The following is a 25,711-nucleotide window of genomic DNA, read 5'->3' on the forward strand; positions in this document are numbered from 1 at the left end:
CACCAACCAGTCTGTGGCCTCAATGAATGAAGTAGCCATTGGTGCAATTCACAGGCACTTTAGTACAATGAGATGATGCCCACTAATACCAATATTGAGAGTAGCTAACCTCATTTCACATAGGGCCCTTGTAACCATCAGGTATACTTAAAAAAAAATACAGTAGTAATCAAGTCCCGGAACTCACTGCCTGAGTGAGTGGACATGATAATGATTTCAAATGGAAAATGGTTGGTCGCTTGAGAAAAGATAGAGCAGGGAAATGGGACTGATTGACAGAGGAGCCAGCATAGATTTGATGGGCTGATTAGCCTCCTTCTATGTAATAATGACTCTACTCTTCCTTCCTATTTGACTAGATTAGATCTGTGCCCGTGTACCCACATGAAAGACAAGGGGCTAGCTCATTGCATCACTATTTCAACACTATTTCCTTCATTCTCAGAATTGGTCAATCACTATGTTTCATTTGCAATGTTACTGCTTGAGCTGCTTTTCTGTCCTCTTTCTCCATTGTTTATTTATTTCTCAGGTTTAAACACACATGGCACCATCCCCGGGTCTTTTCACACCATTATTTGCACATACACTTTTCTTCCCAAACGCTTGCGTGACCTCTTTAATTGTTTCCTTTTACATAGTTTGTGGGTCTGTGACCACACTTCAAAAGTACTTCCTTAGTTGCAAAAGGCATCCAGAGGTCATGAAAAGTGTTTTTTTTTAAAGATGCGAGTTGTTCATTTTTCTTTCTTAACCCCCCACTACATTTCCCCCCCATTATTCCAACCCACTCTGATGAAGAGTGCACATACCCCAAACAAAAACTGCCCTGTGTTCCTAACATTTTTTGTTTTCATATCAGATTTTCAACATTTAAATCTCTTTCTGTTGATTTCTTCTGACTCACAATGTTGGCCTTTGTGAAGGTCAAACAGATGGAAGATTTCAAACAGTGTCCAAGGCAATTGGTATGTTGGCCTTCATAGCAAGAGGATTTGAATACAGGAATAGGGATGTTTTACTGCAATTGTACAGGGTTTTGGTGAGGCCACACCTGGAGTATTGTGTACAGTTTTGGTGTCCTTGTCTGAGGAAAGATGTCCTTGCTACAGAGGGAGTACAGCAAAGGTTTATCAGGCTGATTCCTGGGATGGCAGGTCTGTCATTGAGGAGAGATTAAGTCGATTAGAATTATATTCATTAGAGTTTAGAAAAGTGAGAGGGGATCTCATAGAAACTTATAAAATTCTAACAGGGTTAGACAGAGTAGATTCAGAAAGAATGTTCCCGATGGTGGGGGAATCCAGAACTTGGCGGCACGGTAGCACAGTGGTTAGCACTGCTGCTTCACAGCTCCAGGAATCTGGGTTCGATTCCCGGCTTGGGTCACTGTCTGTGTGGAGTTTGCACATTCTCCTCGTGTCTGCGTGGGTTTCCTCCAGGTGCTCCGGTTTCCTCCCACAGTCCAAAGATGTGCGGGTTAGGTTGATTGGCCTTGCTAAAATTGCCCCTTAGTGTCCTGGGATGCGTAGATTAGAGGGATTAGTGGGTAAAATATGTAGGGATATGGGGGTAGGGCCTGGGTGGGATTGTGGTCGGTGCAGACTCGATGGGCCGAATGGCCTCTTTCTGTACTGTAGGGTTTCTATGATTTCTATGAACTAGGGGTCATAGTTTGAGGATAAGGGGCAAACCTTTAGGACTGAGGTGAGGAGGAATTTCTTCATTCAGAGAATGGCAAATGTGTGGAATTCACTACCACAGAAAGTAGTTGAGGCCAAAGCATTGTCCAATTTCAAGAAGGAATTAGAAATAGCTCTTGGGGCTAAAGGGATCAAGGGATGGGGGAAGGCGGGATCAGGATATTGAATTTGATGATCAGCCATGATCAAAATGAATGGTGCAGCAGGCTCGAAAGGACAAATTGCCGACTTCTGCTTCTTTTATCTACGTAGCCATCTTCTTAGAGCACGTGGTACCATTTTCTGCAACTCCATTTTGGAACATTAATCACATTAGTAAAACTGAGGTGCAGTGCAGTTGGCAATTCTTTCTGCCACTTACTCTGAATGTGAGATTCCTTTATTCCAAATTCAAATGTCAGCTCCGTATCTTTGGTCACATTACCGACCCGTTTCACATACTTATTTCCTGCTTGTTCCTCATATTCAAAGTACCTAAGGATAAGGAGGCAAAAGAAAAGAGTTTTCTCCGCTTGCTTGTAGAGTGAATAGAAAGAACAACCTGCATTTATTTGGCATGTTTAACATAACAAAACATCCCCCAGGAACAAAACAGGACAAAGGAAAGATTACACTGAGGTGCATGAAGACAGGTGACCAAAACTTGGTCAAAGAAATAGGAATGTCTTTAAGAAGGAAAATAAGATGGACAAGTGGAGAGGTTTAGAATGGAAACTCTGGATCTTGGGCCTGGACAGCTTAAGATATCGATGCCAATGTTCGTAGAACCACAGAACTGTCACAGAACAGAAAGAGGCCATTAGGCCCATCGTGTCTACACTGGCTCTCTGCATAAGTAATTCACATAACGGCATTTCCCACCTTCTCCTATAACCCTGCACATTCTTCCTTTTCAGGTAACAGTCCAATTTCCTTTTAAATGCTTTGACTGAGCCACCGCATTCCCAGGCAGTGCATTCCAGATCTTAGCCACTCACTGGGTGGAATTTTCCTGTCCTGTCCACCACGGGAATCGGGGCAGGCAGGACACAGACCATGCAAAGATCCATTAACTTCGGGCAGGATTTTCCGGTCTTGGAGCGAGCACGGCCAGAAAATTCCGCCCACTATTGCAAAAGCTTCACATTTGCTTCTTTTGGGAATTACTTTAAATCTGTCCCCTGTTCTTGATCCTTTCACTTTCACAAGTGGGAACAGTTTCTCTCGATCCATTCTGTCCAAACCCCAGTGATTTTGAATACCTCTATCAAGATAATCTCCTCTCAGTCTTCTCTTTGAGGAAAACAATCCCAACTTCTCCAGTCTATCTTCATGACTGAAGTTTCTCATTTCTGGAACCATTCTCATGAATCTTTTCTGTACTTTCTTTAATACCTTCATATCTTTCCTGAAGCGCAGAGCTCAGAACAGGATGTTGCCTGGTATGGAGGGGCTTGGTTATAAGGAGAGATTGGGGAAACTGGGGTTGTTCTCCTTGGAAAGACGGAGGATGAGGGGAGACTTAATAGAGGTGTATAAAATTATGAAAGGCATAGATAGGGTGAACGGTGGGAAGCTTTTCCCCGGGGCGGTGGTGACGTTCACGAGGGGTCATAAGTTCAAGGTGAAGGGGGGGAGGTTTAACACAGATATCAGAAGGACATATTTCACACAGAGGGTCGTGGGGGCCTGGAATGTGTTGCCGGGCAAGGTGGTGGAGGCGGACACACTGGGAACGTTTAAGACTTATCTAGACAGCTATATGAACGGAGTGGGAATGGAGGGATACAAAAGAGTGGTCTAGTCTGGACCAGGGAGCGGCGCGGGCTAATTGTTCCTTGTTTCTCGTTTCAAGGCTTCATTCTATGATCATCTTGCTGGTGCCAGTACAGAGCGAGACTGCGGATAGTTGGGAACCTGTCTTGGGGGCAGGGAATTCAGATGGTGTTCGTGGAAGTGGAAATGACTAGGGTTGGGAAGCATTTCCCGATCAGGGCCACTGTGATCTCCTGGACTCGTTTCGATCGCCTCAGGGGGTCGGAGAGGAATTTCCCAGATTTTTTTCCCCATATTGGCCCTGGGGTTTTTCACTCTGGGTTTTCGCCTCTCCCTGGAGATCACATGGTCTGGAATGGGGAGGTGGGGGTGAGTTAATAGGTTGTAATGAACAAAGCATCGTAGCTGTGAGGGACAGCTCGGTGGATAGGATATTGGTATGTAGATAGGCTGGAAAATTGGGCGGGGATCCTGGATTCAGGATTCAATCCTGGACCGGGGAGCGCCGCGGGCTTGGAGGGCCGAAGGGCCTGTTCCTGTGCTGTATTGTTCTTTGTTCTTTGTTCTTTGTTCTTTGAAGGCAATATTCCAACTAATGCCAAACTAGTGCCTTATACAAATTCAACATAACTCCCTTGCTTTTATAGCCTATGCCCTATTAATAAAGCCTTGGATATTCCACGTGTCTGTGTGGCTTTCCTCTGGGTACTCCAGTTTCCTGCCACAGTTGAAAGGTGTGAAGATTAGGTGGATTAGCCCTGATCAATGCATGAGGTTACAGGGATAGGATGGGGCAGGTAGAGTGCTCTTTTGGTGGGTTGGTACAGACTCAATGGGGCGAATGGCTTCCTTTTGCACTGTAGGGATTTTATAGATACTGTATACTTTATTAACTGCTCTATCAACCTGCCTTGCCACCTTTAATGACTTATTCACATTTCCACCCATGTTCCTATGCTCCTGCACTCCTATCAGAGTTGTACCCCTTATTTTACATTGATTCTCCATGTTATTCCCACACTTCACACTTCTCCACATTGAATTTCATCTGCCATGTGTCTGCCCATTCTACTAACTTGTCTATGTTCTTTTGAAGTTCTACAGTATTCTCCTCACTGTTCACAATGCTTCCAAGTTTCATATAATTCACAAATTTTGAAATTGAGCCCTGTACACCAAGATCTAAGTCATTAGTATACATCAGGAAAAGTAAGAGTCCCAACACTGACACCGAGGGAACTCCGCTACAAGCATTCTTCCAACTCGAAATACATCCATTAACCGCTACACTCTGCTCTGGCCACCCAGGCAATTTTATATCCATGTTTCTGCTTTCCCTTTATTCCATGAGCTATAACTTTACTCACAATTCTGTTGTGTGGTACTGGATCAACTGTTAAGGCAAAGGAAACTGTGAGTGCACTAGAACATTGGAGCAATGCAGAGTTCATGGAGGGCTGGAGGAGATTACAGAGATAGGGCAGGGTGAGGCTATGCAGGGATTTAAACATGAGGCTGAGCATTTTAAAAAGCAAGATGTTCAGGAATCAGAAGCCAATGTAGGTTAGCAAGAACAGGGATGAAAAATGAACTGGACTTGAAGCAAGTTAAGATATGCAATAGTGTTTTGGATCAGCATGGAAGATGGAATGCTGCTACGGATGGCATGGTGGCACAGTGGTTAGCACTGCCGTCTCATAGTGCCAGGGGCCCGGGTTTGATTCCCGGCTTGGGTCACTGTCTGTGTGGAGTTTGCACATTCTCCCCGTGTCTGTGTGGGTTTTCTCCAGGTGCTCTGGTTTCCTCCCAAAGGTGTGCGGGTTAGATGCATTGGCCATGCTAAATTGCCCCTTAGTGTCAGGGGGACTAGCTGGGGTAAATGCATGGAATATGGGGAGAGGGCCTGGGTGGGATTGTGGTTGGTGCGGACTCGATGAGACGAATGGCCTCCTTCTGTACTGTAGGATTCTATGGATTCTATGACTAGGGAACCATTAGAACAGTTAATTGTTGATAATATTAATTAAATTTAATGTCTTAGAACTTAGAAACACATTCCTAGTATTTGGACTTAAATGACTTGGGACTATTTGGGCCTAGGAACACACCGTGTTAATAGGGTTTATGTGGTTCAGTATCACCAGGGTCAATGTTGCACCATAGAAGCTACACCTGTCCAGTTCAGCATCACTTGAGGTCCAACAGTGTGCTTTATCAATGAGGAATATTTGACCCTTATCCTGCACTGCTATCTCCTATATCTCCTCAGCTTTCACAAAAACAAGCACATTAACATATAAACAAATGAATCATTTAAAGAATTTTCAGAAATGTTTTCATGGTTTTTCAAGATATTTATGAAAGTACAGTTAACAAACAGAATTTGGAAAACACAACCCAACATCAATAAATAAATTAATAACTCTTAATTCTCTTTTTCTCTCCACAGATGCTGCCTGGCCTGCTAAGTATTTCTAGCAGTATTTTGCTTTTATCATCCCAACATTACTTATTTTAAGTGTCAAGCAAATGCAATAATTACCTCAGTGAAAAAGGTAGTCATTCACAACGCCTTGTTTGCACAGATTGCCAGGGGAGAATGTCTCTATTGCTGACAAGGTAAGGGTTAGGACCTCAGCTGGTATATTGGTGATTGCTAGTATGATGTTAAAGGTGAAAGGTTACCACCCTATTTAATGGAAATCTGACTTCATTTGTGGCTCACTGCATCCAATGGTTGAACCTTCAGCCATTATGCACCTTGACTCTGAAACTCATTGCTCAACCTCCATCATCTGCCTGTTTTGACATATCTCTTACCATTGTCAAAGATTTTCTCAAAACCTCTCTTTTCATCTGCAACTTCATATCTCTTAATCATAGAATAGAATTATAGAATCCCTCCTATGCAGAAGAGGCCATTTGGCCCATTGAATCTGCACTGACCCAACGAAAGAACACCCAACCTAGGCCCAATCCTCCCTAACCCTGTAACTCCACACATTGATCATGGCCAATCTACCTAACCTGCACATCTTTGGACTGCGGGAGGAAACCAGAGTACCCGGATGAAATCCATACGTACACGGGGGGAACATGCAAACACCACACAGATAGTCATGGATGGAATCGAATCCACTGTGCCAGCATGCTGCCCTTTTCCTCCCTTTTCCTGCTTGATGCCTATTTTCCACACACTCTTCTGTGAAGTGCCAATGGATATTTTGCTGAATTAAAGGCATTATATATACATAGGACACAACAGATGACTTTTAGTGAATTACAAGGGATGTGTCTATTCTTGGTCAATTATTTGATAGCTACATATACTTGTTCCTCAGAAAGTTACACTCACATCTGTTCAGGGACCACAAAGGTGACAGTGGCATCAGTCGCAATTACATCATCCTCCAAAGTGGCCTGAATCTCTTTCGGTAAATTAATTGGATCAACAATGTTGACCTGGAATGGGAAATGATACCAGATGACAATGTGGCATGTGAGAAGTGTATTGCAGTTCTGTAGACCGTCGCTTGTACATATATAAACATTGTTAATAATAACTTGAAGCCACAAGTTGACTTCAAAGTTACTACACAACATAAGTCAGGTGTTAAACCTGAGATTTTCTACTTTATGGTTCAGTACATCTCACATTGTGCGTTCCCTCACTGAACCAATGGGGACATTTCTACAGGAGTTACTGAAATATCTTTCAGTCCACGTACTGCATTTCTAAATGAAGTAACTGGCAATAGTATCACTTCCCCTTGCTCCCATGTTCTTACCCTTCCTCCTGTCTGATCTGCCAGTTTGCCGAGCTCTGCCAGTCGACAATCTGTGCCCTCTATTGTCAGAATAGATACGATCACCCTAGAGCAAGGACAGAAATTGTGACACTGCAGAACAGAACATTTCTGTGTTTTATTACTCCCTTACTATAACTTTACAACTCGGAATTTTGCTGAAGTCTACCTTTAGTGTTATAAAGGTTTTTAATGGGATTTCCATTGGTGCCTATTCAATAAATATGAAAATATATGCATGGAAACAGAATTTTATTAGATCCATAATGCGCTTTGGAAAAGCAGGAGAGAAGACAAATGGAACCAAGAAATAGTGGCTAGGTGACACTAAGATTATAAAATATTATAAAATATTCTGGGAAAGAATAGTCTAATGTAGATCGGGAATTCCACAGGTTTGATGCCAATGCAGCAGGACACTACAATTTCAGTTTTTATTTCAACATAGTAAGGGTGTAGGGAGAAGGAAGAATGGGTAGGGGAGATACTTGGAGCATAGAACGAACAAAAGAGGAAGATTCTGAGAAAATTGGCGAAAACTAGAAATGTGTGAAGACAAGTTAGTTATAGATGAAGTTTTTTAAAAGTTTATTTATTAGTGTCACAAGTAGGCTTACATTAACACTACAATGAGTGAAAATCCCCTAGTCACCACACTCCAGTGCCTGTTCGGGTACACTGAGGGAGAATTTAGCACGGCCAAATGCACCTAACCAACACGTCTTTCAGATTGTGGGAGGAAACCCACGCAGACATGGGGAGAATTTACAGACTCCACACAGACAGTGACCCAAGCTGGGAATCGAACCTGGGTCCCTGGCGCTGTGGGGCAGCAGTGCTAACCACTGTGCCACCGTACCTGCCCAAAAGGAAGCTAAAGGTGGTGAAGGATCAGATGATAGACCATCTGGGAGTTAGGAAGAAGAACGTTCCCAGGTGTGGGAATATTCAGGCTGAGACAGACTTTAGCAAGCTAGTCTGATCCAAACTGGCAGCTTAGAGTAACACAGGGACAAGGTGATTCATATTTACATGCTTTTTAAACAACCCTGAACTGAATGCCATTCTTCTCATCTCTACTTGTGAGAGATCAAAAGGACAGAAAGCTGAAGCATTTAGCTACTAAATAACAGTTACTTCATAAAGGTTATTCATTGCATATGGACTGTTTTCAGATTGCGCTTGGGTATGATAAAACCCTATATAAATTCTACATTTCCCAAAGTTAAAGTAAAAAGAATTAACAATAACGATTAAACAAATCGTTGAACAAATTGAGTGATTGAACAAATCGGGGCGGCATGGTAGCACAGTGGTTAGCACTGCTGCTTCACAGCTCCAGGGACCTGGGTTCGATTCCCGGCTTGGGTCACTGTCTGTGTGGAGTTTGCACATTCCCCTCGTGTCTGCATGGGTTTCCTCCGGGTGCTCCGGTTTCCTCCCACAGTCCAAAGATGTGTGGGTTAGGTTGATTGGCCATGCTAAAATTGCCCCTTAGTGTCCTGAGATGTGTAGGTTAGAGGGATTAGTGGGTAAATATGTAGGGATATGGGGGTAGGGCCTGGGTGGGATGGTGGTCGGTGCAGACTTGATGGGCTGAATGGCCTCCTTCTGCACTGTAGGGTTTCTATGATTCTATGATTCTAAACACTGGAATGTAAAAGAAGACTGCTTACCCGCTTAAGGTCGCTTGCTCTCCTACGTTAGAGTAAAACTGTCTGGAACACTTGTACACCTCTTCCTCCACACTCTCCAGGTATCCGAGGCCTGTGTTTGCCCTCCCGTCTGTGCAGATGATTACCTAAATTAAGCAGAATTCACTGTGGTTATAGACCTGACTTTACAGGTGCAATATGTTTGTTGAGAACCCAGCCCTCTACTGGAGATGTAGCACAGATGATTGCCCCCAGTCCCCATAATTTTCAGCAATAGCACTTGATGGCAAGCTGAAAAGCATGCCAGTATGTGATGTGAATGAGAAGCCTTAATTCCCCATGACTTGCTGCATAAAGGAAGGGTGAGCTTTGTACTCAGGCTATGAAGGCAAATTGGGGACCCAATGATTGGATTCCAGATCTGTACTGCGTTAGCTGATTTTAGATATTGCAATTTGTCTTATATTATCAGAAACAGGAAAGGTGCAATCACTATGCTGGGGGTATACTACAGGCCACCCAACAGCCCACGGGAAGTGGAGGAACGGATATGTCAGGAGATTCTGGATATGTGCAGAAAAAATAGGGTTGTTGTAGTGGGAGACTTCAATTTCCCTGGTATAGACTAGAAAGCGCTTAGGGCTGGGGGTCTGGACGGGGAGGAATTTGTAAAATGCGTACTGGAAGGTTCTTTGGAACAGTATGTAGATAGCCCAACTAGAAAGGGGGCTATACTGGAACTAGTTCTGGGAAATGAGCCCGGTCAGGTCGTCAAAGTTTCGGTAGGGGAACATGTGGCAAATAGTGACCACAACTCTGTTAACTTTAGGATAGTAATGGACAAGGATGAGTGTTGTCCTAAGGGTAGGGTGCTAAATTGGGGGAAGGCTAACTATAGCCGGATTAGGCAGGAATTGGTGGCCGTTGATTGGGAGAGGCTGTTCGGGGGTAAGTCCACGTCTGGCATGTGGGAGTCTTTTAAGGAACAGTTGATAAGGCTGCAGGACAGGCATGTGCCTGTAAAAAGGAAGGATAGGAAAGGTAGGATTCGAGAGGCTTGGATAACCAGGGAAATTGAGGATCTGATCAAAAAGAAAAGAGAGGCGTACGTTAGGTCCAGGCAACTGAAAACAGATGGAGCTCTGGAGGAATACATAGAGAGTAGGAAAGAACTCAAACAGGGAGTTAGAAGGGCAAAAAGAGGTCACGAAATGTTCTTGGCAGACAGGATTAAGGAGAACCCTAAGGCATTTTATTCATATGTTAGGAACAAAAGAGTTGTCAGGGAAAAAGTCGGACCTCTCAGGGACAAAGGAGGGGAATTATGCTTAGAACCCAAGGGAATAGGGGAGATCCTAAATGAATACTTTGCATCGGTATTCACAAAGGAGAGGGACTTGTTGACCCGAGGGTCTCAGAGGGAGTGTTGACCCGTTAGAGAGAATCTCCATTACAAGGGAGTAAGTGTTAGGTTTTTTACGTAACATTAAAACTGACAATTCCCCAGGGCCTGATGGCATCTATCCTAGACTGCTCAGGGAGACAAGAGATGTAATTGCTGGGCCTCTGACGGAAATCTTTGTCTCTTCGTTGGACACAGGTGAGGTCCCTGAGGATTGGAGGATAGCGAATGTGGTACCATTATTTAAGAAGGGTAGCAGGGATAACCCGGGTAATTATAGGCCAGTGAGCCTGACGTCCGTGGTAGGGAAGTTGTTGGAGAGGATTCTTAGAGACAGGATGTATGCGCATTTAGAACGGAACAATCTCATTAGTGACAGACAGCATGGTTTTGTAAGAGGGAAGTCGTGCCTTACAAATTTGGTGGAGTTTTTTGAGGAAGTGACAAAAATGGTTGATGAAGGAAGGGCCGTGGATGTCGTCTATATGGATTTCAGTAAGACATTTGACAAAGTCCCTCATGGCAGGTTGGTTAAGAAGGTTAAGGCTCATGGGATACAAGGAGAGGTAGCTAGATGGGTAGAAAACTGGCTTGGCCATGGGAGACAGAGGGTAGCAGTCGAAGGGTCTTTTTCCGGCTGGAGGTCTGTGACCAGTGGTGTTCCGCAGGGCTCTGTACTGGGACCTCTGCTATTTGTGATATACATAAATGATTTGGAAGAAGGTGTAACTGGTGTTATCAGCAAGTTTGTGGATGACACAAAGGTGGCTGGACTTGCGCATAGCGATGAACATTGTCGGACAATACAGCAGGATATAGATAGGCTGGAAAATTGGGCGGAGAAATGGCAGATGGAATTTAATCCAGATAAATGTGAAGTGATGTATTTTGGAAGAACTAATGTAGGGGGGAGTTATACAATAAATGGCAGAGCCATCAAGAGTATAGAAACACAGAGGGACCTAGGTGTGCAAGTCCACAAATCCTTGAAGGTGGCAGCACAGGTGGAGAAGGTGGTGAAGAAGGCATATGGTATGCTTGCCTTTATAGGACGGGGTATAGAGTATAAAAGCTGGAGTCTGATGTTGCAGCTGTATAGAACGCTGGTTAGGCCACATTTGGAGTACTGCGTCCAGTTCTGGTCGCCACACTACCAGAAGGACGTGGAGGCTTTAGAGAAAGTGCAGAGAAGGTTTATCAGGATGTTGCCTGGTATGGAGGGTCTTAGCTATGAGGAGAGATTGGGTAAACTGGGCTTGTTCTCCCTGGAAAGACGGAGAATGAGGGGAGACCTAATAGAGGTGTACAAAATTATGAAGGGTATAGATAGGGTGAACAGTGGGAAGCTTTTTCCCAGGTCAGAGATGACGATCACAAGGGGTCACGGGCTCAAGTTGAGAGGGGCGAGGTATAACTCAGATATCAGAGGGATGTTTTTTACACAGAGTGGTGGGGGCCTGGAATGCACTGCCAAGTAGGGTGGTGGAGGCAGACACGCTGGCATCATTTAAGACTTATCTGGATAGTCACATGAGCAGCCTGGGAATGGAGGGATACAAATGAATGGTCTAGTTGGACCAAGGAGCGGCACAGGCTTGGAGGGCCGAAGGGCCTGTTTCCTGTGCTGTACTGTTCTTTGTTCTTTATTATCTCATCTTACTCCATATTGGTAACAAAGTTGGAAAGTAAGTTGTATGTAACGTCAGGCGAGGGTAAGGTTGTGTTGGTGTCTTATGCTGCTAAATAACTAAATGGGGAGAGACTTCGGGGTGCTCCGGCGTAGAGGGATCTGGGTGTCGTCATTCATGAGTCACAGAAAACTAGCATGCAGGTACAGCAGATAGTAAAGAAAGCGAATGGAATGCTGACATTTATAGCTAAATAGAATATAAAGGTAAGGAAGTATTGTTGCAACAATACGAAGCATTGGTGAGGCTGCACTTAGAACATTGTGCATACTTTTGATCCCCTTATTTGAGAAAAGATGTAGTGGCATTGGAGGCAGTTCAGAGGAGGTTCACTAGATTGATTCCAGGGATGAGGGGTTTGTCGTATGAAGAGAGATTGAACAGTTTAGGCCTATACTCCCTGGAATTTAGAAGAATGAGGGGAGATCAAATTGAGGTATACAAGATGATAAAAGTTATGGATAAAGTAGACGTGGAGCGGCTGCTTCCTCTTGTGGGGCATTCTAGGACAAGAGGTCATAGTCTTAGGATAAGGGGCAGCAAATTTTAAACAGAGTTGAGGAGAAACTGCTTCTCCCAAAGGGTTGTGAATCAGTGGAATTCATTACCCCAAAGTGCAGTGGATGCTGGGACAGTGAATAAATTTAAGGAGGAATTAAACAGATTTTTAATTGGTAATGGGTTGAAGGGTTATGGGGAGAAGGCAGGAAAATGGGGATGAGGAGCATATTAACCATGGTTGAATGGCTGAACGGACTCAATGGGCCGAATGGCCTAATTCTGCTCCCATATTTTATGAAATTATGAACCTGCCAACATTCACAACCATCAAACAACAAAATATGGTCACATGGGCAAAATATCAGAGAATAACCAGCACCCTTGGAACTCCAGTGGTTTCAAGAGAAGATGTGAATGAACATTTTTTTCAAATTGACCCAAATTTGGGTTCCTTTGGACGCCTGCTATTTCTATGTGGCTTATTCATACAGTCAAGTGCTATTGCCACATTTGAACCAGTTGTTAAGAGGAACAACTGCACTGAAAAATGACCTTTAACTGCCCTTGATTGCAAAGTGATATCGAGAACTCAGTGTGCAGAAGAATTACAGGCGTGAGTCCACATTGCATTGCTGTGTAACACAATGTTCTTCCCCTGTTCATTCCAATTTAAAAACATTTTCCTTTTGGCTGAAGACTGCTTATATTTTTAAATCAGATTAATGCTACCAGTCTTGTTAACATCAGTCAAAGTGGAGTCCATGAAGGTGCCTGTGTGTTTTCCAGTGTTGGATGGAAACCAGCATTAAACAAATTGGAAAAATCTAGCCTTTTTGTGAGGTAACGGGAGAGATTTTCCATGCAATCTGCCACGTGTTTTGCGGCAGGAGAGACAGCCCACTATGACTGGCCGCGGGATCTTCTGGTCCCGTCATTGTCAATGGGGTTTCCCGTTGAACGCACCCTTCATTGCTGGGAAACCCGCGGCGAGGGTGCACTGTCGGTGGGACTGGAAGATCCTACTGGCATGAACAGCTGGAAAGTTACAGCCCACAGGTTTAAAAAAACATATTTCATTTATTATGTAAATTAGAGTCATTGGGTGTGATTTTCCGTCCGCCCTTGCCCCAAGCTGGAAATTCCCCACCGAAGGTCAATGGATCTTTGCGTGGTCCGCCTCTGTCCAGTGCGATTCCCGAGGCAGGTGGGATGGGAGAATTCCACCCATAGAATTCTGACAGTACAGAAAGAACTCATTTGGCTCCAGTTAACTCTTTGAAATAATTAATCATACTTCCCAGCTCTTTCCTCATAGTTTTGGTTCTGATCTGCAATTATTTGAATTCTAAATGCTACGTACTCACCTTTGACCCAGGTTTCTTTGACGCTATTGATACTGAGATGAGTGCAGCTGGTCCCAGGGCCGTTGCACCTTGTTCTCGCATTCTATAGGGATGAATAAAGACAAGAGATCAACAACATAAAGCACAGCTCTGTTCTGGCCTGTGTTGTGTTATCTGAACTCAGATTGGTGAAGGTGCTAGACCTATACTTGTCTAGGAAGGGAGAAGAAAAGAGCTGCTGTGTTCCTGTTCACCCGAGAGACTGTTGCTGGGTAGTGTGCGTACATTAGCTGAAGCCTGGGTTGACATTGACTGTGAATGTCCCATGCAATTAAACTGACTTACACATATGCTTACTATGTTGGTAGCTTGCCCATTTAGAGCTGGGTCTTAGCAGGAGCCAGTCACTTCAACAGAAAAGTTGGGATCAAACAACAAAATGCAGGACAAAATGAGTTAGATCAGTCAGGCCATAAGAGCTGTAAGGGTGAATTAAACAATTTAGCAAAAGGGGGAATAGATCTAACATCTCTGCATTCGAGTAAAATCACATGCTGGTAAAACGTTCTACCTCAAGGACCTGAGATCAGCAGAACTCGCCAACAAGGCTATTTGAAGAAGCGACAGTTTCTAGCTAGAAGATATGTAGACAAGATTGGGATTTTAAACAATGTTCTGTGTACTGACTAACTGTAATAAGAAGTCTGTATCTGTGACTTGGTGGAGAGTGACATATTAAACTGCTGTTCCTATGACTGCTGTATTGGAGAGCTGTGTTAGAGCTGTATTAGAGGAAGATACTACTACAAAGGCTTGTCTGGGGTAGCTCCCTCCATGCTTGAATCATGAATAAACTATTGTAACCTGTCCCTGGGTCTCCTGTGGACAGTTGGAAGAAGTCCACCGCAACAGCACAAAAGGAAAGTCAAAGACAAGAATGGGCTGTTTGGCCCACCAAAGTTCCAGCTCTAGTATTCAAACTCTGTTTGCTCAGTAGCTGACTATGTATGAATGTTTGTAACATCAGCGCCTGTACAATTCTGCTGGTCAAATTATTCTAGATACTGGTCAGCCTTTATATGAACAAGTTCCTTCTGTATTTTCCTACTCTTAGTAAACGCTGGCCCTGTCTGATTTTTAAACAGGGAGCAGAGGGAGATGGGCTTACAACAGGAAAAGGGATGAGGAAGAGCGAGATTGAATCCTGAGAAAGGTGAGTGATGGGGTAAACTGCTTGATCTTGCATTTTCTTGAACAAAATGAGTTTCTAATGAACTGCATCCTGACAATGTAAAGGTAAAGTAAAGTCAAGTTTATTTTTTGGCCACAAGTAAGGCTTATATTAACACTGCAATGAAATTACTGTGAAATTACCCGAGTCGCCACAGTCTGGCACCTGTTTGTGTCAATGCACCTAACCAGCACGTCTTTCAGAATGTGGGAGGAAACCGGAGCACCCGAAGGAAACCCACGCAGACACGGGGAGAATGTGCAAACTCCACACAGACAGTCACCCAAGCCAGGAATCGAACCCAGGTTTCTGGCGCTGTGAGGCAGCAGTGCTAACCACTGTGCTACCGTGGGGTGACCCTTTGGAGTCACCTTGACTATTCCTTAATTTTCAGTCCTGGCTATGGGAGAATATCTCGGTGTAACTCTGCCTAGCAGGATGATGTGCTCTCTTTATATTGGACAAACCAATTCCAACAAAACGAGTATGCTTTGTACCCATTCAATAATTGCTTAACATTCAATTTGTGAACAGTGAATGCAATACTTACCCATGTACTCGGTAATTTAGTGCGTGAAGGCTTTCTGCAATGCATCGTGGAAGAGGATAATCTCTCCCTCTTGTTGTTAGGTAGTCAGAGTCCAATAGCTGATAATCACTCAGTCTAACAGGCTCACACAGACCATCCCCATAGATTGTTACCTAGAGAGAAGAAAGGATATGGACCCAGTAAGACCTGGAGTTTTTGCTCAATTGTTTTGGTTTGCTAAGCGCAATAGATGGCAGAATTTTAAGTGCAATTAAATTCAGCATAACTGGAGTTGCCCGACCTTTTCAGTTAGTTTAAAATGCATTGCACTAGCAACGTTGCCCACACCTCCAGAATGAAATAATCACCATTAGGAGTTTCCACTAACTGCCCTCATTAGCAGAGTTTTGAGGAGACTTCAGAAATTAACCTGCATCTTTTGGGCACAAAGACACTGAGTGAAAACATTTCAAATAGGGTAGCGTACTTTGTTTATTTACTGAGAGACTGACTTTCTGAATGTAAGGAGCAAATGGTTCTTTTTTCTGCAAACATTATTTTCAATAATATCTCATTATGCACAGATGGTGAATTGATACTATGATTAACATTTCTTTGTGATTAAACACATTTTCAGCTAATCAAATTGCACCGGCTTGCCACTTTTAAATACAGTATATATCAAGGAGTGTTTTTAAGTAATTTTTTAAGGGAAGGATTGCTGCCTGATTGCGCTAATCCATGGAAGATTTTGCACATGGTGATGGGGATGTGCAGAGAATGAAAGGAAAAAGAACATTTTTCAAAATGGGCAGGATTTTGGATGCAATTTATGCCAATTTCACCCATTGCATACAAATCCTCATCCCAGGTGTTGAATTACTAAGGGGAGGCAGTGGTGCAACATGGGTGGTTGGTGTAGTGGTATTGTCACTGGTAATCCAGAGACCCAGGGTAATTCTCTGGAGACCCGGGTTCAAATCCCACAATGGCAGATGGTGAAATTTGAATTCAATAAAAATCTGAAATTAAAAGTCTGATGATGACCATAAAACCATGTTGATTGTCATTAAAAAAAAACCCAGGTGGACAATCCTCATGTCCTTTAGGGAAGAAAATCTCCCAACCTTACCTGGTCTGGCCTACGTGTGGCTCCAGATCTACAGGAATGTGCCCTCTGAAATGGCCTAGCAAGGCACTCAGTTCAAGGGCAATTAGGGATGGGCAATAAATGCTGATCCGGCCAGTGATTCCCACAACCCATTAATAAATAAAAAAAGTTGGAATTAGCAATAGACATCAGCTGGAATTCTCTGGTGTCGCACACTCCGGTACCGCTGCGAGCGGGAATGGAAAATTTGACGCTCAGCCAAATCCCCATTCACAGCAGTGGGACTGGTTAATCCCAGCCACAAGTGAGGTTAGAGAATTCCGACCATCAGAATGAAATGATTCCACAGGCCAAGAGATAGCAGCTCAATTCTGTATTCAAATTAAAACTACAACTCTTTTATAAAAATGTTTGGAAAGTAAATCTGGTTTGACATCTATTATTTATTTTTCATAACTATGCCTGTTTATTTCTAGGAAGCAGTGTCAACAAACAGTGGTTGCTGAGCACAGGGGACAAATGGTTCGGCTTTCAAACTGGGAGTTCCCCGGGCTTAATGACAGTTTGGTATATACTCCTCACCCAGAAAGCTCTACTGTCAGATATACCCACCCATCAATCTAATGAGTCCATATGTCAGTTTACCTACCCACTGTACCATTCTTATTATTTCCTAAATGTCACTATACCTCATCATTAAACGTAACCAAGGCGACTCGCTTTTGAGGGCTGGTTTGTGTCATGTGATTCAAAGATCTCAAGATTGCTTCTTGAACACTCTGTAGCAAGGAAAAGGGGTGGTCAGTTTAGCCGATGATGTACAACAGTTTCTACACTCGACCTTACCAAATATTGACACTGCATTATCACCAATGAGAAATAATGAACATCACAAAGTATATCAGCTGCCCCTGGGAGAGTTCTCCATTCCGTTTATTTCACATTGCGGGGAGAATTATTCCCCTAAATTTTGTTTTATTTTTAATGAAGCCCATCTCTACAGTGATGAAACATCTTCATTGCAATGTTGATGACATGACTGCATCAGCGTATTTCTAAACATCACTTATTATTGTAAAAACATTAACAACTATTGTTCTATAAATTATAATAGAGACTACGTTGATTAAATATCCAGTTATACAATGGTCCCAGAATGTTGTTTGTAGTGGGCAGCAAATCAGGTTTGAATGGTGAATTCATCATTGGGGACAAAATATCCTCCAGTGTTCCTTGATTTATTTTAAGAATTACAGAATGTTTTTTTAGAACATGCCTTCAGGATATTAAGTGGGTGGGACAGATTAATTGCAGATTGTGTAATGGGTGACACAATGAAATGGGTGATGTTAATTCTTCAGCATTTTTGATATTCCCTTTTACTGACTTTAATGGAAAAATTCATCAAGTGTGGCATACAATGGATGGCTTTTTCGATATTGTTTGTTTCCCACCAAGGCTCAAAGCTAACATTACCCTCAGGGGCTTGCTGAGAGGGAAAGTCATTCCTGTTGGGTCTATAAGTAAACACTGGCCAACTAGTGAATCCAAATCTGCCATCCAACGGCAAAGAAGATGGACAGATTTTGGCTTGGCCTGGTTCACTTATTGTTCTCCTTCCTCTCTTGCCTGGTTTCTATGCAAAGGTCCTGTTGAAGCCAAGACCTGGCTGTGTGAGGAGTCATGGCTGTGAATCTGTGTCACTGCCACTGTTGAGTTTTAACTGCGTAAAGGAGTGACTGGACTCTCACGGATCCCCAAAAGACTGCCCTCATACCAAAGGTTATCGAAAGGTTGGCACTGGGAGAACTTGCGTTGCCGGGATTAAATTCCGTCCACTGTTGTCAGCAGCCTGTCTGCAAAATGCAAACTTGCACAGTGTCAATTGGATTTTTGATCATGGGAGCAAGTGTTGTGCCTTATTGTGTCAAGGGTCAAAATCCACTCGAGTACTTTTGGTTAGGAATAACAGCAGCTACCCATACTGACTCATCCCTTTCCCCTCCTATTAACTAAGATCATACAATGCACTGGAGAATAGGGATTGAATTTGGGAGTGTTCTAATCTGTGCAGTGCTGAATCACAGCACAAAGTGCATCTACTCACACAGCTATCGGGAAAATCTTTTCTGATTATAAAGAAAACCCAGAAAACTCCTAACAGTTCTATTTCTGCAATTGAAATGACCTATGGGAAGTGCAAGAAATTCCCTAACTGTCCCGTGGCAAAATAATTTGATTCTGCAAACTGAGGCATCTGTGGTTTTCAAAACTGTCAGAAGCAATTTTATATCGTTTGTACAGCCAAGAAAAATCATTTCTAAACAGGACAATTAGTGAGACAAAACTTGCACTTAGCCTCCACATGACCATCTTTTATTTCCAAATAGTTCCTGATGGTGAGAATCCAGTTTCGAAATTACTGTGCCTCTTTCAGCTAATTCTTGCCGCAAGTTGGTACAGTAGAAAACACAGGGAAAGCGGGCTGGGCCCAGATAACAGGCCCAAGCCTCCTCTGTCAGTCTATATGTGGCTGTTTTTGGGCCAGAACATTTGCCCCAAACAAGGGTTGTCTGTGGCTGCAGAGGCATTTCCAGGAATCGCAGAATTCTCCTGCTCCGGGGATGGGGCCTGCAGTGGGCTGGTATAACCTGAATGTCCTGGATGTGGGCCTGCTCCACTGTGAGTTTGCAAAAAATAGTTTTCCTGTTTTGGTTCCTGCATAAAAGGTGTCCATCACACTTGCACTTCTTAGAAGTGTTATAGAGACTCTTCCTAATGGTGGGCGCACACTGGGAAATGCAGATCTGGGAAAGTTTAGCAAGGTGGAGGTTTCTGATGGATGTAACCTGGTATTTACACCAAAGTTGTGAATCTATAGACGTCCAAACCTCTTATTTTTAAACCAAAAGAGAAAATGCTGGAAAATCTCAGCAGGTCAGGCAGTATCTGTAAGGAGAGAAAAGAGCTGACGTTTGACAAAGGGTCATCGAGACTCGAAACGTCAGCTCTTTTCTCCCCTTACAGATGCTGCCAGACCTGCTAAGATTTTCCAGCATTTTCTCTTTTGGTTTCATATTCCAGCATCCATCGCAATTTGCTTTTATATTTTATTTTTAAAGGGGTTTCTGATGATAAGATGTGCCCACAGTTCAAAAAATGATGACAAAACTTTGAAAGGAGACCTTGCTCTGTAGAAATGTTCCTGAAGGCAGAATTCCTTTGTTAAAATAGCAAAGGAATCTCAATGACAGAACTCTGGCCTTGGCCTGGCCTAAATTGTCCCTTAGTGTCCCAAGATGTGTAGGTGAGGGGGATTAGCGGGGTAAATACTTGGGGTTACAGGGAACAGGTCTGGGTGGGATTGCTCCTTAGTGTCAGGGGGATTACGTGATGTTACAAGGATAGGGCCTGGGTGGGATTGTTGTCAGTGCAGACTTGATGGGCCAAATGGCCTCCCACTGCAATGTAGGGATTCTATGATTCTATGATTAGATTTAGAGAGGGTTCTCTGGCAGAATCCCCAGAGAACTGGAATAAAAAGTTAAAAGCAAGCTGCAATGCCACCTCCCTTGGTGATCTACCAGTCTCCACTGGAATCCCAGCAGGAGATCAGGACATCCCCTGCGGAATTTCAGTGTCACATCACATTGAAGGGACCCAAATGCTTTAAAGAGATACTCATTCTTTAAAGAGGGGCTGTATAAAAATGTTCTCTAAAGAGTTAGAGGACAGGATTTTCTGCCCCCCCACTCATTTTCTGCCCCCCCAATGTTTTCCAGCGGTGGAGGCTGCCCGCCATTGGTCGCTGGTGGGATCTTCTAGTCCCACCAGTGTGTACACCGTTTTGCGTGGCTCGCCCGTCCCACTGTGAGGGGTCGCCTTTAGCAGGACTATAAGTTCCCATCAGCGGGAAGGGCCAGATAATCTGCCCAGAGACTTTATAAAGCGACACTGATGGTGAGCCTCTCGGTTTTAAAAGGGTCATCCAGGTTCGACCCTCCTGAACAATGGTAGTGATTCAAAGAGAAAGCTTAGCAAACATTTTCAGAAACGTCTTTATTCAAATAAGGAAAATGAAGAATGGAAAATTACCAAACACTCATTTTCATCCAGCTTAACAACAAACTGAATTTTAAGTCATTAATGATAATTAAAGCCTATTTCAGATTTTTACAGATAAGATTGAATATGAACCAGGCATGATTTGCTGGAATGAAGTGAAAATAACTTGTTTCCTAAATTTCATTTTTATCTCCTGTCCCTAATTTTGCTACTTATTCTCTTTTTCTTTCATCCCTCCCCACACACACAGCTACACTGAAGAGTGCAGTAGAACAGAGGGATCTGGGAATACAGATACATAATTCCCTAAAAGTGGCATCACAGGTAGATAGGGTGCTTTGAGTGCTTTTGGTACATTGGCCTTTATAAATCAAAGTATTGAGTATAAGAGTTGGAATGTTATGGTGAGGTTGTATAAGACATTCGTGAGGCCGAATTTAGAGTATTGTGTGCAGTTTTGGTCACCTAATTACAGGAAGGATATTAATAAGGTTGAAAGAGTGCAGAGAAGGTTTACAAGGATGTTGCCGGGACTTGAGAAACTGAGTTACAGAGAAAGGTTGAATAGGTTAGGACTTTATTCCCTGGAGCGCAGAAGAATGAGGGGAGATTTGATAGAGGTGTATAAAATTATGATGGGTATAGATAGAGTGAATGCAAGCAGGCCTTTTCCACTGAGGCTAGGGGAGAAAAAAGCTAGAGGACATAAGTTAAGGGTGAAGGGGGGAAAGTTTAAAGGGAATATTAGGGGGGGCTTCTTCACACAGAGAGTGGTGGGAGTGTGGAATGAGCTGCCAGATGAAGTGGTGAATGCGGGCTCACTTTTGACATTTAAGAAAAACTTGGATGAGAGGGGTGTGGAGGGGTATGGTCCAGGTGCAGGTCAGTGGGACTAGGCAGAAAAATGGTTTGCACAGCCAAGAAGAGCCAAAAGGCCTGTTTCTGTGCTGTAATGTTCTATGGTTTTATGGTTCTAAATACATATTTGCACAAACATGCCAGTCACAACTGGGTTTGCAAAGCTCATGAAAGACCCACTTCCAGGCCCAAATCAAATGTTCTTCTGTGAAAATACAAAATTGAGGGAAGCAGGAATAACCTTGTGGCATCTTCTCGGTGAACTCACCCAGTCAGATCTCTTCTCCGTGTCTTCTTCCTTTAGCAGGGTGACACACATTCTTCTTGAGAAAGGGAGTGAGGAAGGGCTAGAATACTCCATTATGGTTCCATTGGTCCACAGCATAAAATGGAAGCACTATGGGCCGGAATTCTCTGGCTGTTCATGTCCCGCCACTGCTGCCAGCGAAGACAGAGAATTGGCGCTCAGCCAAATCTCCCTTCATTGCAGCGGGACCAAAGAATCCCGCTGGTGTGAAGGCCGGAGAATCCCGGTATCTGATTACTGTTAATTATATACTGATATTAAATAACATCGAAAATAAGAGACAACTACTGTTAAGAATTAAGAAGATAAACTGTAACAAGCCCTTTGGCGTGCTTATTTCTGACCCAAGTGGTTGAGGGTTTTACAGAGCACCAGTATGCCACCCTACCCAACATTCATTGTATTTCCAATTGGGTCTCCTGAAACATCAAAGCAAATAGTTACCTGTAGTCTTGAAATATGAACTGTTCTGGGACCTTCATCAGCAACCTCAATCTATAAAGGAGAATGGAGGACCTTGAGTTGGTTTAGACATGGGTTCTGGAATTGGTGTGAACAATTATAATGGCCCCAAGATCACTATGATGCTGCATCTCAAGAATCAAAAGCAAAGCATCACAGCAATTTGGTGTACTGAAACAGATCAGTCCTTTAGATTGGAGATCATTGAAGAACCCATATGAAAATAATGATATATACACTTTGAGGGCAATACATATCAAATACGGTTAACGTTCTGATGTGTTTTATGGATCTGTTATGTAAATAACATAACATGTTCTTCACTACTGACACTACATCCATGGTTCGCTGTGCCTGCATTCTGCAAATATCTTAATATTTCACTGTACAAATATTGTAGAGTGCATCTCAGTGTTTTACCGGTACCTGATTTTGTCAAAATATCTCTCAGAACACTCGGCACAGTGGTTTGTCAAGCCTGCTGATTGTTCCCAGTACTTTCTATTTTATTAATAGAGAAATGCTACATGCAGCTAAGGATAGTCACAATTATATTTTGTGCAGTATTGTTAGTTCTCTGGGGTATTGCAGTAATAAGGCTTTTCCTGACTTTTGAGTAGTTTTATTACTGTACTTAAAATGTTCTAAGTTTAATGCTATGTTTGATATTACAGTAAGAGTTGTAAATAAAGAAACTGGCTTGTCTGTGCTGATGAAGAGTTACCTGAATACATTGGTGACAGTGGACACTTGACATGTAGTGAGATGTTGTTCTAGATTCTGAAGTTCCTCTCATGATTCAAGCTAATATTCTGGGGCACGGATCTCTTAGAGGCCCCAGGACTCCTTCTTACCTCATTGGTTACACACATGCTTCCAGAGGTGTCTACACAGAAGACCACCAAAGACTCGTCCACATTCATGTAGTCTTCATTGGTAGACCCTGAGATATATATCACATCTTGACTGTTGGGTATTGTGCTCAAGGTTCGAGTCACCACATTGTGCTTATAACAGAATTCACAAGGCCATATCTGAACAGAGAAGAAAACAGACCTGGGGTTCAGAGTTTAATAAAAAGATAGTTTGCATAAATAATTACAGAGACAACTCACAGCATCAAGCTAGACTCTGGGAGACCCCATTCTGGAGTCCTATTTACAGGGCAACATCTTAAAATGGGCATGTTCTTTAAGCTCAGCTATATCGCAAGTTTTGTCAGGGCCGTTAGAAGTATTATTTTATTTTTTACTTTGCCAAATGAGATGACCTTTGATCTGGAAGAAGTAGCAGTAATGACAATTTGTAATTATTTAAAATGTCTGGGGAATCTGTAATTATTTTAAAAATGTTAGAAAAGGAATTTTAAGAGTTTGAATAAATTGTAAAGGTATCAAAGGTAATTTTCTTGGATAGAAAGAAATGCTGGACCACCTGACCTGGTGACACTTGTTGTGGAAGGTGTACCTGCCAGAAGGAAGTTAAGTTATGGAAGCCATGTGGCCAGAGACAAGGAGGAGCTGGAGGCAAAAGGTGATCAGCACACAGATGCAGACACAAAGAGAAGGCAGAAGAGACAGAAGGAGGAAAACAGAATTGTGTGAGGAGAAGTCAGAAAAGCTCTCTACGAAAAAGTCAGTTTGCCATTTGGCAGTTAGAAGAAAAGTTCCAGAAGCTTTTGGGAAAGTCTTGTATGAATGAGTTAAATGGGACTGAATCCTAGAAGTGCTCGGGTGTGCAAAAGAGATGGGAATTCGTATCTGAGGACCAGATCGTGAACTGGATATTGTTGGTTAGTTAAAAAGGAACACTGGAGAATGATGCCGTCAGGACTAATGCGACTGAGTGAAGGAGAATTTATGCCTTGTCGATGTTAACCATATTCTGGGTTCCCCAATGGAATATGACTGCTGGTGAATGCAACATGGAGTGCTGAATGATTGAATGGGAATGTGAACAATCCTTCATACTGGACTTTGGGTTAAGAACATAAGAACATAAGAAATAGGAGCAGGAGTAGGCCATCTAGCCCCTCGAACCTGCCCCGCTATTCAATAAGATCATGGCTGATCTGAAGTGGATCAGTTCCACATACCCGCCTGATCCCTATAACCCCTAATTCCCTTACCGATCAGGAATCCATCTATCCGTGATTTAAACATATTCGACGAGGTAGCCTCCACCACTTCAGTGGGCAGAGAATTCCAGAGATTCACCACCCTCTGAGAGAAGAAGTTCCTCCTCAACTCTGTCCTAAACTGACCCCCCTTTATTTTGAGGCTGTGCCCTCTAGTTCTAGTTTCCTTTCTAAGTGGAAAGAGTCTCTCCACCTCTACCCTATCCAGCCCCTTCATTATCTTATAGGTCTCTATAAGATCCCCCCTCAGCCTTCTAAATTCCAACGAGTACAAACCCAATCTGCTCAGTCTCTCCTCATAATCAACACCCCTCATCTCTGGTATCAACCTGGTGAACCTTCTCTGCACTCCCTCCAAGGCCAATATATCCTTCCGCAAATAAGGGGACCAATATTGCACAGATGCAGCAAGACATCTCTGCTTTTATATTCTATCCCCCTTGCGATATAGGCCAACATCCCATTTGCCTTCTTGATCACCTGTTGCACCTGCAGACTGGGTTTTTGCGTCTCATGCACAAGGACCCCCAGGTCCCTCTGCACAGCAGCATGTTGTAATTTCTTTCCATTTAGATAATAATCCAATTTGCTATTATTTCTTCCAAAGTGAATAACCTCGCATTTGTCAACGTTATACTCCATCTGCCAGATCCTCGCCCACTCACTCAGCCTGTCCAAATCTCTCTGCAGACCTTCTACGCCCTCCACATGATTCACTTTTCCACTTATCTTTGTGTCGTCTGCAAACTTTGTTACCCTACACTCAGTCCCCTCCTCCAGATCGTCTATATAAATGGTAAATAGTTGAGGCCCCAGTACCGATCCCTGCGGCACGCCACTAGTTACCATCTGCCAACCAGAAAAGCACCCATTTATTCCGACTCTCTGCTTCCTGTCTAGAGATCATATTTGGAACTGCATATGGTACCACATGTGTTGGGAGTGATGTGGGTGCTTGTGGTTGTGCAAGGTGTATTTCCATTATATCAAATAGTTCAAGTGAAATTTACATTTTTAGTTTGAAGTAACATTTGGATTTTAGTTTATTTTTTAAAATTCATTCAAGGGATGTGGGTTTCTTTTGCAAGGCCAGCATTCATTTCCCATCCCTAATTGCCCTTGAGAAGCTTTAATTTACGTTGATTATGAATTGTATTA

The 25,711-nt window shown here is 43.1% G+C and overlaps 1 protein-coding gene across 3 annotated transcripts in view; it reads right to left on the reverse strand.

Annotated features, from left to right (window-relative positions):
- The window catches only part of LOC144499169 (circularly permutated Ras protein 1-like), a 75,241-nt gene that overhangs the window by 11,357 nt on the left and 38,173 nt on the right, over positions 1–25,711 (reverse strand). For 2 of the 3 annotated variants that reach the window (XM_078221262.1, XM_078221261.1), the window contains 9 exons: positions 23,271–23,450; positions 22,399–22,449; positions 17,414–17,503; positions 15,635–15,786; positions 13,875–13,956; positions 8,941–9,065; positions 7,247–7,331; positions 6,814–6,920; positions 2,065–2,177 (listed from right to left, as the gene is read on the reverse strand). In XM_078221262.1, the coding sequence (XP_078077388.1) occupies positions 2,065–2,177; positions 6,814–6,920; positions 7,247–7,331; positions 8,941–9,065; positions 13,875–13,956; positions 15,635–15,786; positions 17,414–17,503; positions 22,399–22,449; positions 23,271–23,450 (985 nt within the window). The remainder of the gene's footprint in view (positions 1–2,064; positions 2,178–6,813; positions 6,921–7,246; positions 7,332–8,940; positions 9,066–13,874; positions 13,957–15,634; positions 15,787–17,413; positions 17,504–22,398; positions 22,450–23,270; positions 23,451–25,711) is intronic. The other variant, XM_078221263.1, reaches the window with a different exon arrangement.

Source organism: Mustelus asterias, chromosome 9, assembly GCF_964213995.1.
Source record: "Mustelus asterias chromosome 9, sMusAst1.hap1.1, whole genome shotgun sequence".
Lineage (NCBI taxonomy): Eukaryota > Metazoa > Chordata > Chondrichthyes > Carcharhiniformes > Triakidae > Mustelus > Mustelus asterias.